We start from the raw sequence: 13144 nt of genomic DNA on the forward strand, positions 1-13144 counted from the left end.
AGGTATCTGTTTTAGGTATCTGAGCATTTGCACGAGTACAAGTACCCATCCAAATGCTCAGTATCGGCACCGGTACCGGTATGGGCAGGGACGGACTGACAACTCATGGGGCCCCCCGGGCAATAGGGGATCATGGGGCCCCTGTGTCCTTGCCCAAACTCAAAAAAGCCTATGAAAAAGGTACCAGGGGCATCTCATGGGGCCCCCTACTGACCCCGGGCCCTCGGGCAGTGCCCGAGTTTCCAAATGGTCAGACTGCCCCTGGGTAGGGGTGTCAGTGCAACCCAAGCAGAAAGGTAGTAAAGAGGTTTCCTTTTTTTTGCCCTGACACCAACTTTTATTCAATTACCTGGGAAGGTGTCAAGGCAGAAGCTGATTGTCCAAGAACAAGATGGAGGTGTGAAAACTCCTCCATACTCCAGTCACCATTGTGCTGTGAAGCCTGGGACAGGTGTTAATTGGTGTGAACCATCAATCTGCTGGGCTGGTGTCACCTACCTGGTAGAAGAGCCTGATAGGGGGGGGGGGAGGCCTCTCTTACACCTCTGACTCGGGGCCCCTGGTAGGTAGGTAGCACAGGAGTGCCGAGTGGCTGATGGTCTTGTTGATCACAGGGATGGACAAGATCTCCTGGACAAGCAGCGGATGTAGGGTTGTCACCTCATCCATTTACACCCGAACACATACTAAGGACACGGCTTGTCAGGCTGATTTCATGCAGCGAGTACATTTACCACCTAAATCGGCCACAGAACCCGTCATGTCGCTTTGGGTTGCCACGTCACGCCTCGAACCGAACACTTATTAATGACACGGGTCAAATCCTTCCCTCTATGTAAATCGGGGGACACAGCTCCCTCTTCCCATATTTTATTTTCATTTATTTCAGGTACTTATATAGCGACATCAATGTACTCCGCGCTTTACATATCTATTGTACATTCCCATCAGTCCCCGCCCCCGAGGAACGTACAATCGAAGGTTCCTAACTCACATTACATACTAGGGACAATTTAGACAGGAGCCAGTTAACCTCCCAGCATGTCTTTGGAGTGTGGGAGGAAACCGGAGTACTTGGAGGAAAGCCACGCAGGCACAGGGAGAACATGCAAACTCCAGGCAGGGGGTGCTGTGGCTGGGATTTGAATCAACGACCCGAGTACTGCCAGGCAGAAGTGCTAACCACTCAGCCACTGTGCTGCCCATATACCGTACTATTGTTTTTCTGCAGGTGGGAGGGGTTTAAGCCTCAAGGAGGCTGGCCTTCAGTTTACTATGAGCCCTGCAGGCGGCAGCATAACTCCAGAATATCATCAGGCTCTATAGACTTAGATCACGGGTGTCAAACTGGCAGCCCTCCAGCTGTTGCAAAACTACAAGTCCCATCAGGCATTGCAAGATGGACAGTTACAAGCATGATTCCCAAAGGCAGAGGCATGATGGGACTTGTAGTTTGCCTCTGCCTTTGGGAGTCATGCTTGTAACTGTCCATCTTGCAATGCTTCATGGGACTTGTAGTTTGGCAACAGCTGGAGGGTGGCCAGTTTGACCCCCGTGACTTAGATAGAAGGATTGTATTTCTCCCTGGGATAGGGCAGCTGCTCTCATACCTCTTCTTCCCTTTCTTGCAGTTTCTTCTCTTCCTGATCCCGTTTCTTCTGCTCGGCTTCAATCATCTCTAAGAAGTCCTTCTCCGCCTTGGCGATCAGCTCCTCGCTGTTCTCCTCCGGCTTGTCCTCCTTGGTCTCCTCCTCTTTACCCGGCTCGGCCTTGCTGCGTTCCTTCAGCCGCATCTCCCTGTGCCGAGCTTCCAGGATCTTCTCTCGCTTTGTCTCACGCTCAAACATCTGAGGACAGAAGGACAGGATATGAGATGAGGGAGCCACAAACCAGCAGATCTGGAAGGGAAAGCGCTAGCTGGACTAGAGGAGCACAAGAGTCCAGGTTTGAATAGGCGAGTCTTAAAGTGGAGTTCCCCTCAGCCTGTCAAAAAATTAAAGTCAGCAGCTACAAAAACTGTACAAAAACGACATAAACTGTACAAAAACTGTACAAAAACGACATAGACTGTACAAAAACTACATAAACTGTACAAAAACCATACAAAAACTTCATAAACTGTACAAAAACTATACAAAAACCACATAAACTGTACAAAAACTATATAAACTGTACAAAAACTACATAAACTGTACAAAAACTATACAAAAACTATATAAACTGTACAAAAACTATACAAAAACTGTACAAAAACTATATAAACTGTACAAAAACTATACAAAAACTATATAAACTGTACAAAAACGACATAAACTGTACAAAAACTGTACAAAAACGACATAGACTGTACAAAAACTACATAAACTGTACAAAAACCATACAAAAACTTCATAAACTGTACAAAAACTATACAAAAACCACATAAACTGTACAAAAACTATATAAACTGTACAAAAACTGTACAAAAACTACATAAACTGTACAAAAACTATACAAAAACTTTATAAACTGTACAAAAACTATATAAACTGTACAAAAACTATACAAAAACTGTACAAAAACTATATAAACTGTACAAAAACTATACAAAAACTATATAAACTGTACAAAAACTACATAAACTGTACAAAAACTATATAAACTATACAAAAACTACAAAAACTGTACATAAACTGTAGCTTCTGACTTTTAAAAAACAGCCACTTACCTGTCCCTCGGTCCCACGATGTGTCCCCCGCAGCCCATTTCACCGGCCTTCCTGGATTCCTGGAGGCCGGCATCTTCATTGTGGGCACCCGGCTGTGACAACTTGCGGCTTCACAGCCGGGTACCCACTGCGCATGTGCGAGTAGCGCTGCGCTTCATGAATGGTCCTGTAGTCTTCTGGGACCTGTCACATGTCCCAAAAGACTACAGGGAGGGGGGGGGGGGAGGACACCTTCCGCTTCCGCTAGCCTAGGTCAGGGGTAGGCAACCTGAGAGCCGCAGGACTACAAGTTCCATCATGCCTCTGCCAGTCATAGCTGTAACTGTCAGTTTTGTAATGTTGCAATGCCTCATGGGAAATGTAGTTCCACAACAGCTAGAGAGCCGCAGGTTGCCTGGCCTAGGCAATTGGACCGGAACTGGGAGCGGGTACCTGTCAAATTCGGGTACCCGCCCCCCAAAGGTGCCAATACTTAATGGGGAGGGGGGGGCAGTCCTTAAAGTGTAACGTCCCCTTTTGGGTGGAGCTCCGCTTTGAGTTAGTTAGTGGCGGTGTTGGGCCTCAAGCACACAGGGAATTTGCCCGGCTCTTCTAAACGCCTTTCCTCTTGGCGGCAGAAAAAAGAAAACACTTGATGTGTGTAAATGCGCGTTCTGCAGGAACGTCATATGACGCCCTCCCAGGACTGGACTACCATGCTGTAACTGCCATTCGCCTATAGCGTGGTTGTGACAGGAGTCACTTTGGGTGGGGGGCCCATGGAACACCGCTCACTTTGGTTGGGGGCCATGGAACACCGCTCACTTTGGTTGGGGGCCATGGAACACAGCTCACTTTGGTTGGGGGCCATGGAACACAGCTCACTTTGGTTGGGGGCCATGGAACACCGCTCACTTTGGGTGGGGGGCCCATGGAACACCGCTCACTTTGGTTGGGGGCCATGTAACACAGCTCACTTTGGAGAGGTGGGGAGACCCCTGTCTCAGCTCCCCATATCCCTATTATGTGTAAGTCCCCCTGTGCCTGTTAGGGGTACAGGGTGATCTGTCCTAATATTGGGGTGGGGGGGTTGTGGATTGTTTAATGTCATGCAGTTGCATCCCATTGTTCTATTGTGTGTCTTGCTTGGGAGAAAACTATTATGGGATGTATGTATTTATGTGTATTGGCTTGGTGGGGGGGGTGTCTCCAGCAGCCCTCCCTACTGATGGGACGGTCTGCTAGTGTGTCTCTTGTTACTAAAGATAAATTGCCCCGCCCTGTGTCCTTATGCAGGGAGGGGGGATTGCCCCGCCCTGTGTCATTATGCAGGGAGGGGGGATTGCCCCGCCCTGTGTCATTATGCAGGGAGGGGGGATTGTCCCGCCCTGTGTCATTATGCAGGGAGGGGGGATTGTCCCGCCCTGTGTCATTATGCAGGGAGGGGGGCTTGTTCCCTGAGTGTATATATCTTGTATCTGTGTTAATATAAACTAGTCTATTTCCTGGTTTCCTTCAAGATTGGTGCAGTCTAGTCGTGTATGATCAGCGGTGGTGTCCGTGGTCGATGTTCGGACAGACTGGTGTTGTCTAGCCTTGTATGGTCAGCGGTGGTGTCAGTGGTCGATGTTCGGACAGACTGGTGTCGTCTCGTCTTGTATGGTCAGCGGTGGTGTCAGTGGTCGGTGTTCGGACAGATTGGTGTTGTCTAGCCTTGTATGGTCAGCGGTGGTGTCAGTGGTCGATGTTCGGACAGACTGGTGTCGTCTCGTCTTGTATGGTCAGCGGTGGTGTCCGTGGTCGGTGTTCGGACAGACTGGTGTCGTCTCGTCTTGTATGGTCAGCGGTGGTGTCCGTGGTCGTGTTCGGACAGACTGGTGTCGTCTCGTCTTGTATGGTCAGCGGTGATGTCCGTGGTCGGTGTTCGGACAGACTGGTGTCGTCTCGTCTTGTATGGTCAGCGGTGGTGTCCGTGGTCGGTGTTCGGACAGACTGGTGTCGTCTCGTCTTGTATGGTCAGCGGTGGTGTCCGTGGTCGTGTTCGGACAGACTGGTGTCGTCTCGTCTTGTATGGTCAGCGGTGGTGTCCGTGGTCGGTGTTCGGACAGACTGGTGTCGTCTCGTCTTGTATGGTCAGCGGTGGTGTCCGTGGTCGTGTTCGGACAGACTGGTGTCGTCTCGTCTTGTATGGTCAGCGGTGATGTCCGTGGTCGGTGTTCGGACAGACTGGTGTCGTCTCGTCTTGTATGGTCAGCGGTGATGTCCGTGGTCGGTGTTCGGACAGACTGGTGTCGTCTCGTCTTGTATGGTTGGCTGTGGTGTCAGTGGTCGATGTTCGGACAGATTGGTGCAGTCTAGCCTTGTATGATCAGCGGTGGTGTCCGTGGTCGGTGTTCGGACAGATTGGTGTCGTCTAGTCCTGTATGGCCAGCGGTGGTGTCCGTGGTCGGTGTTCGGACAGACTGGTGTCGTCTCGTCTTGTATGATCAGCGGTGGTGTCCGTGGTCGGTGTTCGGACAGACTGGTGTCGTCTCGTCTTGTATGATCAGCGGTGGTGTCCGTGGTCGGTGTTCGGACAGACTGGTGTCGTCTCGTCTTGTATGATCAGCGGTGGTGTCTGTGGTCGGTGTTCGGACAGACTGGTGTCGTCTCGTCTTGTATGGTCAGCGGTGGTGTCTGTGGTCGGTGTTCGGACAGACTGGTGTCGTCTCGTCTTGTATGGTCAGCGGTGGTGTCAGTGGTCGGTGTTCGGACAGACTGGTGTCGTCTCGTCTTGTATGGTCAGCGGTGGTGTCAGTGGTCGGTGTTCGGACAGATTGGTGTCGTCTAGTCTTGTATGATCAGCGGTGGTGTCCGTGGTCGATGTTCGGACGGGGAAGCGGTATTCTAACGGAAGTACCGAGTGCAGTCGGGGTTCCGGTTCCGTTACAGAGGTAGTAAAGCGGTTCATGAATACTGAGCTGCAATGTGCGCCTTATATATCCCCCACATCTAGCAGCTGGATGGAGGATTAATCCCTACTCCGGTGGCCACCTCATCCCTAACACATCAATGACACGGGTTCCGGGGTCATTAAACTCACTTAGTGCCTCATCTGCTATAAATCTGCCTCAGAACCCGTGTCATTCATATGTGTTCGGGTGTAAAGGGCTGAGGTGGCCACCCTACCCCCCCCCCCATGAAATGAGCCATTATAAATGGAGGTGATGGACTCACGGTGGTGGCGAGGTTCTTCTCGTTCCTCTGTATGGTGCAGAGTCCCGATGACATCTCCAGGAGGGTTGTCAAACCGTTCTTGGATCCGCAGGCCACAAAACGCCCGTTCTCTTGTAGGCGGAGGCTGTAGAGCGGCTCATCGCACACCTGAGGAGGAGATTCCACCCATTCTGTTATCATCCAAAATCATCTCAATGGATGAAGTTCAGAAGACTTTCCCCCCACAGAGACCAATGGCAGGGAAGGATATCAGAGGATCCATTGTACCATCACCTGCTATTACCTGTAATAGGGCATATTATTGGCTGTTCCTGGCAGAGGGGCCCTCAGCAGACCACACATGGAGGCCCTCAGCAGACCACACACGGCGGCCCTCAGCAGACTACACATGGAGGCCCTCAGCAGACCACACACAGAGGCCCTCAGCAGACCACACATGGAGGCCCTCAGCAGACCACACACAGCGGCCCTCAGCAGACCACACACAGAGGCCCTCAGCAGACCACACACAGAGGCCCTCAGCAGACCACACACACAGCGGCCCTCAGCAGACCACACACACAGCGGCCCTCAGCAGACCACACACACAGCGGCCCTCAGCAGACCACACACACACACAGAGGCCCTCAGCAGACCACACACACACAGAGGCCCTCAGCAGACCATACACACACAGAGGCCCTCAGCAGACCACACACAGAGGCCCTCAGCAGACCACACACACAGCGGCCCTCAGCAGACCACACACACACAGAGGCCCTCAGCAGACCATACACACACAGTGGCCCTCAGCAGACCACACACACACAGAGGCCCTCAGCAGACCATACACACACAGTGGCCCTCAGCAGACCACACACACACAGTGGCCCTCAGAAGACCACAAACAGAAGCCCTCAGCACACCACACACAGCGGCTCTCAGCAGACCACACACAGCGGCCCTCAGCAGACCACACACGGTGGCCCTCAGCAGACCACACACGGAGGCCCTCAGCAGACCACACACAGCGGCCCTCAGCAGACCACACACAGAGGCCCTCAGCAGACCACACACAGAGGCCCTCAGCAGACCACACACAGAGGCCCTCAGCAGACCACACACAGAGGCCCTCAGCAGACGACACACAGAGGCCCTCAGCAGACCACACACAGCGGCCCTCAGCAGACCACACACGGAGGCCCTCAGCAGACGACACACAGAGGCCCTCAGCATACCACACACACAGCGGCCCTCAGCAGACCACACACAGCGGCCCTCAGCAGACCACACACACACGGAGGCCCTCAGCAGACCACACACGGAGGTCCTCAGCAGACCACACACGGGGGCCCTCAGCATACCACACACAGAGGCCCTCAGCAGACCACACACAGAGGCCCTCAGCAGACCACACACAGAGGCCCTCAGCAGACCACACACAGAGGCCCCCAGCAGACCACACACAGAGGCCCTCAGCAGACCACACACAGCGGCCCTCAGCAGACCACACACAGAGGCCCTCAGCATACCACACACAGCGGCCCTCAGCAGACCACACACAGAGGCCCTCAGCAGACCACACACAGAGGCCCCCAGCAGACCACACACAGCGGCCCTCAGCAGACCACACACAGCGGCCCTCAGCAGACCACACACGTTTACATCCATTTTGTATCTGTTTACATCTTTTTTCTGTCCGTTTTTCATTCGTTCCGTTTTTTTGTTTGTTTTTTATCGGGTTTTCGTCTGTTAAGAAAAGCGGATGTTAACGGATGCCGACATTAATGGATGTAAAGAGATGATGATCCGTTTACATCCGCTAATCCATAGAAATCCATGGGGGGGCGGTATTCATCCGTAAACGGACAGATGTAAGATGGACATACGGAACGCCCGGGGGAGGGGCCCTACAAGGTATACGGTCAGCCTACAGCGAACTCTCGGAGGGTCGTGCAGAAAGTGTCACAACTCACCCTGAGGCTGAGAGACGGGTTGTTCTGTTTGAACAGATAGTCCCAGACATCCAAGGTGCCGTCCATTTTGGTGGTCAGGAACACGGAGGGGCGCATCGGACTCCATGCAGCATCGGTTAGGTAGCTCATGTGATATCTACATGTCAATGACAAACAAACCAACTTAATGTGTTATACAGTGTGGAGGCCACGCTACTGCCAGGGCCCCGGAGCCCAGAGACGGGGCCACACTCCCTTCATCCCTTAAAGTGTTACTAAACCCCCAACAGTACAATCAGTCTGTAGATGCAGCAAAGCATGCTGGTTATACTCACTGTGGAACCTAAGGGGTTAATCCTCTGCACTGATCTTCTACTGTCCCCAATCCATCTGCTGATAGTACAGAGCTTTAGGAGTCACTCTGCACATGCTCAGTTTGGTGTGTAGTGCTAGAGGGTTTTTTTTCCGTGGGAGAGTGCATGTGATCAGCACAAGGCCAATCAGCACTGTCCAGAAAGAGGTCAGGGGTTCTGCGTCCTCCTAGGGCAGAATGAAAACTCCTCCTACAAGCTTTAACATGTGCTCTGCTGGACACTGATAGAAGTCACAAGACTGCTATATACTGCTGATGAAAAAAGGGATTTAGCAGTTTATAATTACTAAAATAATAGCATTTCTATGTTGTGTGTACTGTGGGAGAGCGGATATAGTGAATGCGGGGTCCAGGGAGAGCGGATATAATGAATGTGGGGTCCGGGGAGAGCGGATATAGTGAATGCGGAGTCCGGGGAGAGCGGATATAGTGAATGTGGGGTCCGGGGAGAGCGGATATAGTGAATGGGGGGTCCGGGGAGAGCGGATATAGTGAATGGGGGGTCCGGGGAGAGCGGATACAGTGAATGTGGGGTCCGAAAAGAGCGGATATAGTGAATGCGGAGTCCGGGGAGAGCGGATATAGTGAATGCGGGGTCCGGGGAGAACGGATATAGTGAATGCGGGGTCCGGGGAGAGCGGATATAGTGAATGTGGGGTCCGGGGAGGGCGGATATAGGGAATGCGGGGTCCGGGGGGAGCGGATACAGTAAATGCGGTGTCCGGGGAGAGCGGATATAGTGAATGCGGGGTCCGGGGAGAGCGGATATAGGGAATGCGGGGTCCGGGGAGAGCGGATATAGTGAATGCGGGGTCCGGGGAGACCGGAAATAGTGAATGCGGGGTCCGGGGAGAGCGGATATAGTGAATGCGGGGTCCGGGGAGAGCGGATACAGTGAATGCGGGGTCCGGGGGGAGCGGATATAGTGAATGCGGGGTTCGGGGAGAGCGGATATAGTGAATGCGGGGTCCGGGGAGAGCGGATATAGTGAATGCGGGGTCCGGGGAGAGCGGATATAGCGAATGCGGGGTCCGGGGAGAGCGGATATAGTGAATGCGGGGTCCGGGGAGGGCGGATATAGGGAATGCGGGGTCCGGGGGGAGCGGATACAGTGAATGCGGGGTCCGGGGAGAGCGGATATAGTGAATGCGGGGTCCGGGAGAGAGCGGATACAGTAAATGCGGTGTCCGGGGAGAGCGGATATAGTGAATGCGGGGTCCGGGGAGAGCGGATATAGGGAATGCGGGGTCCGGGGAGAGCGGATATAGTGAATGCGGGGTCCGGGGAGACCGGAAATAGTGAATGCGGGGTCCGGGGAGAGCGGATATAGTGAATGCGGGGTCCGGGGAGAGCGGATACAGTGAATGCGGGGTCCGGGGGGAGCGGATATAGTGAATGCGGGGTTCGGGGAGAGCGGATATAGTGAATGCGGGGTCCGGGGAGAGCGGATATAGTGAATGCGGGGTCCGGGGAGAGCGGATATAGCGAATGCGGGGTCCGGGGAGAGCGGATATAGTGAATGCGGGGTCCGGGGAGGGCGGATACAGTGAATGCGGGGTCCGGGGAGAGCGGATATAGTGAATGCGGGGTCCGGGGAGAGCGGATATAGTGAATGCGGGGTCCGGGGAGAGCGGATATAGTGAATGCGGGGTCCGGGGAGAGCGGATATAGTGAATGCGGGGTCCGGGGAGAGCGGATATAGTGAATGCGGGGTCCGGGGAGAGCGGATATAGTGAATGCGGGGTCCGGGGAGAGCGGATATAGTGAATGCGGGGTCCGGGGAGAGCGGATATAGTGAATGCGGGGTCCGGGGAGAGCGGATATAGTGAATGCGGGGTCCGGGGAGAGCGGATATAGTGAATGCGGGGTCCGGGGAGAGCGGATATAGTGAATGCGGGGTCCGGGGAGAGCGGATATAGTGAATGCGGGGTCCGGGGAGAGCGGATATAGTGAATGCGGGGTCCGGGGAGAGCGGATATAGTGAATGCGGGGTCCGGGGAGAGCGGATATAGTGAATGCTATGCTGCTTTTTGCTTTTAAAAAAAAAAGTTCCACAAAGGCAGCGGCTCAAAAAAAAAAATAAAGTAAAATAAAAGCATAGATGTGAACGTGTTCCATAGGAAACCAAGTTAAATGGACTGTATTGCGTTTCTGTGAAAAGCACTAAAAAAACGCAGTGGCCAGTGCGAGTAGAAAATGTCCCGGCATCAGTAGGAGGAAACACTGCTCCACCATTGGCTTTAGCAGGAGGAATAGTGAACCATGCTTGGTATCAATTGGAGGCATAGTGCCCCATCGATGGTGTCAGTGGGAGGAATAGTGCCCCATCATTGGTATCAGTAGAAGGAATAGTGCCCCATCGATGGTGTCAGTGGGAGGAATAGTGCCCCATCATTGGTGTCAGTGGGAGGAATAGTGCCCCATCATTGGTGTCAGTGGGAGGAATAGTGCCCCATCGATGGTGTCAGTGGGAGAAATAGTGTCCCATCATTGGTGTCAGTGGGAGGAATAGTGCCCCATCGATGGTGTCAGTGGGAGGAATAGTGTTCCATCATTGGTGTCAGTGGGAGGAATAGTGCCCCATCATTGGTGTCAGTGGGAGGAATAGTGCCCCATCATTGGTGTCAGTGGGAGGAATAGTGCCCCATCATTGGTGTCAGTGGGAGGAATAGTGCCCCATCATTGGTGTCAGTGGGAGAAATAGTGTCCCATCATTGCTGTCAGTGGGAGGAATAGTGCCCCATCATTGGTGTCAGTGGGAGGAATAGTGCCCCATCATTGGTGTCAGTGGGAGGAATAGTGCCCATCATTGGTGTCAGTGGGAGGAATAGTATCCCATCATTGGTATCAGTGGGAGGAATAGTGCCCCATCATTGGTGTCAGTGGGAGGAATAGTGTCCCATCATTGGTGTCAGTGGGAGGAATAGTGCCCCATCATTGGTGTCAGTGGGAGGAATAGTGCCCCATCATTGGTCTTAGCAGGAAGGGTAGTGCTCCATCATCGATGGTATCAGTGGGAAGAAGAGTGGCCCATTAATGGTGAGAGTGGGACGAATGGTGCCTCATCATTGGTGTCAGTTGAAACAATAGTGTCCCAAAGGCTGGATAGAGGCAAGCAAAGGGCCACATGTGGCCCCGGACTGCAGTTTGGAGACCACTGTTTTAGTGCATGACTTCTCAATGACCAATCCAAGCAGTTCAGGCCTACAGCTGGCCAAGGCTGCAGACTGGACAAGCCACCATTCTCTTCTGTGTCCCCTGGGCAGCATGGTATGGAAATCTTTACACGAGGCTTTTAGCACCCCCCCACTCCCCACCCCTCCCCCACCATACCCAATGGATCTACAGTAGTGCCAGCTCAGTTTTGGTGTCAGGCTTACCCCATCAGCTCCTCTAGTATCAATTTCCAGGTGCTTACTTTGTCCACATAATGGAGGACTCCCTGGAGTCTTCGGACCAGATCCGGGCTGTCCAGTCTCCAACTGTCAGGAAGTTCTTCGGGAAGAAGGGGTTCCTCTGCACGGAATAAATGGGTCCATGGTGCCCGCTGTAAGTGCACACGATCTTTTCGGCTGGGGTCTTGGCCTTGCGGTTGCAGGATATTACCATCCCCTGCTCTGTTCCCACCATGAACTTGGTTGGCTTTGTGACAAAACATAAAGCAGATGATTGTTATTAGACCTTCATCCGCTTCCCGGCCGTAGGACATCATATGACGTCATCGGGTCGAAGCGGTTCTGCTGGAATGCTGGTGCAGGCATCATCCTGGTATCAAACTTTTTCTGCTGCTGATTGCCTTTTCAGCAGAAGTGATTCGAAATTGCTGAATGTTGTCCCCTCCCCCCAGCCGCCATCGACACCTTTCCCAGGCTCTCCCATCCAATGGCAGACCTGACCGGCGGCATTGGACAGCACTGACGTCATTCCTCCCTCTCTGTGACCCCGGAAGCCACGAGGATTTCCTCACTTCCGGTTTCGGCTCTTTGTTTCCCTGGCTGTTAGCGGCCAGGAACGCAGCCTATCAGACCAGCCTGTGTCTGATCAGCTGCACTAGAGACCAGAGGAGAGATCTGGGGTCTAACAGACCCCAAATTTCTCCCTAAAGAGGATCTGTCACGACCCATTTCAAATAAGTAAATAATAAAAATTAAAAAAATTAAAAAATGTTAAATGCCCCCCCCCCCCCGCGCCTATGTGCGAATGCATATATGGGTCCCACACACATATGTGAACTGTGATCGCACCGCACTTGTGAGGTATCACCGCGAACATCAAAGCGAGAGCAATCATCTTAGCTCCAGACCGCCTGTGTATCTCTAAACTGGTAGCCTGCGAAGGATTTAAAGCGTCGCCAATGGAGATTTTTTTAGGTACACAACTCCACAAGCATGTGCAAATTTAAAGTGTGACATGTTCGGTATCTATGTACTCGCCGTAACATCATCTTTTGTATTTGAACTAAAATGAGGTATTATATAGCAATTGTGTAAAACAAAATTCATTTAAGTGTATTTTTTTCTGAAAAAACTGCATTTGAAAAATCGATACACAAAATACTGTCTGATGTAAAAAAAAATTGCAACACCCGCTGTTTTTGTTGTCAGGGCGCAGTGCACTGTGGGGCGCGGCGGGCGAATAGCCCGCCAAATGGCCTCATTGTTGATGTGTTCAGCAAACACACAAGCTTTCTATGTTCGAGTCGAACTTTGGTTTGACTGGAACATTCAGCCCAACACTATTGACTTACCATGACTTCTGCTCTGTGTCTTTGTGTGGAGGCAGCCATCTTGGTAGAGGAGCAAGGCTTTGCTTCCTTTTGCCAGAGCTTCCCCCCTTATGGCGATTTGATAACTGTTGTGGTAATGATGAGAAGGCAGCAGGGGAGGTGGAGGAAGCACAGACCTACAGCACGGATGAAGCGGAAGCTGGAGATCC

General features: G+C 52.5%; 1 protein-coding gene across 3 annotated transcripts in view; it reads right to left on the reverse strand.

Moving 5' to 3' along the window:
• The window catches only part of DNAI2 (dynein axonemal intermediate chain 2), a 43243-nt gene that overhangs the window by 8268 nt on the left and 21831 nt on the right, over positions 1-13144 (reverse strand). For all 3 annotated transcript variants that reach the window (XM_089663892.1, XM_089663890.1, XM_089663891.1), the window contains exons 9-12: positions 11628-11851; positions 7858-7993; positions 5903-6049; positions 1611-1847 (exon numbers count right to left, since the gene is read on the reverse strand). In XM_089663892.1, the coding sequence (XP_089520018.1) occupies positions 1611-1847; positions 5903-6049; positions 7858-7993; positions 11628-11851 (744 nt within the window). The remainder of the gene's footprint in view (positions 1-1610; positions 1848-5902; positions 6050-7857; positions 7994-11627; positions 11852-13144) is intronic.

The sequence above is a fragment of the Staurois parvus genome, unplaced genomic scaffold (assembly GCF_062004578.1).
Source record: "Staurois parvus isolate SC_StPar_1 unplaced genomic scaffold, SC_StPar_1.0 ptg001797l, whole genome shotgun sequence".
NCBI lineage: Eukaryota > Metazoa > Chordata > Amphibia > Anura > Ranidae > Staurois > Staurois parvus.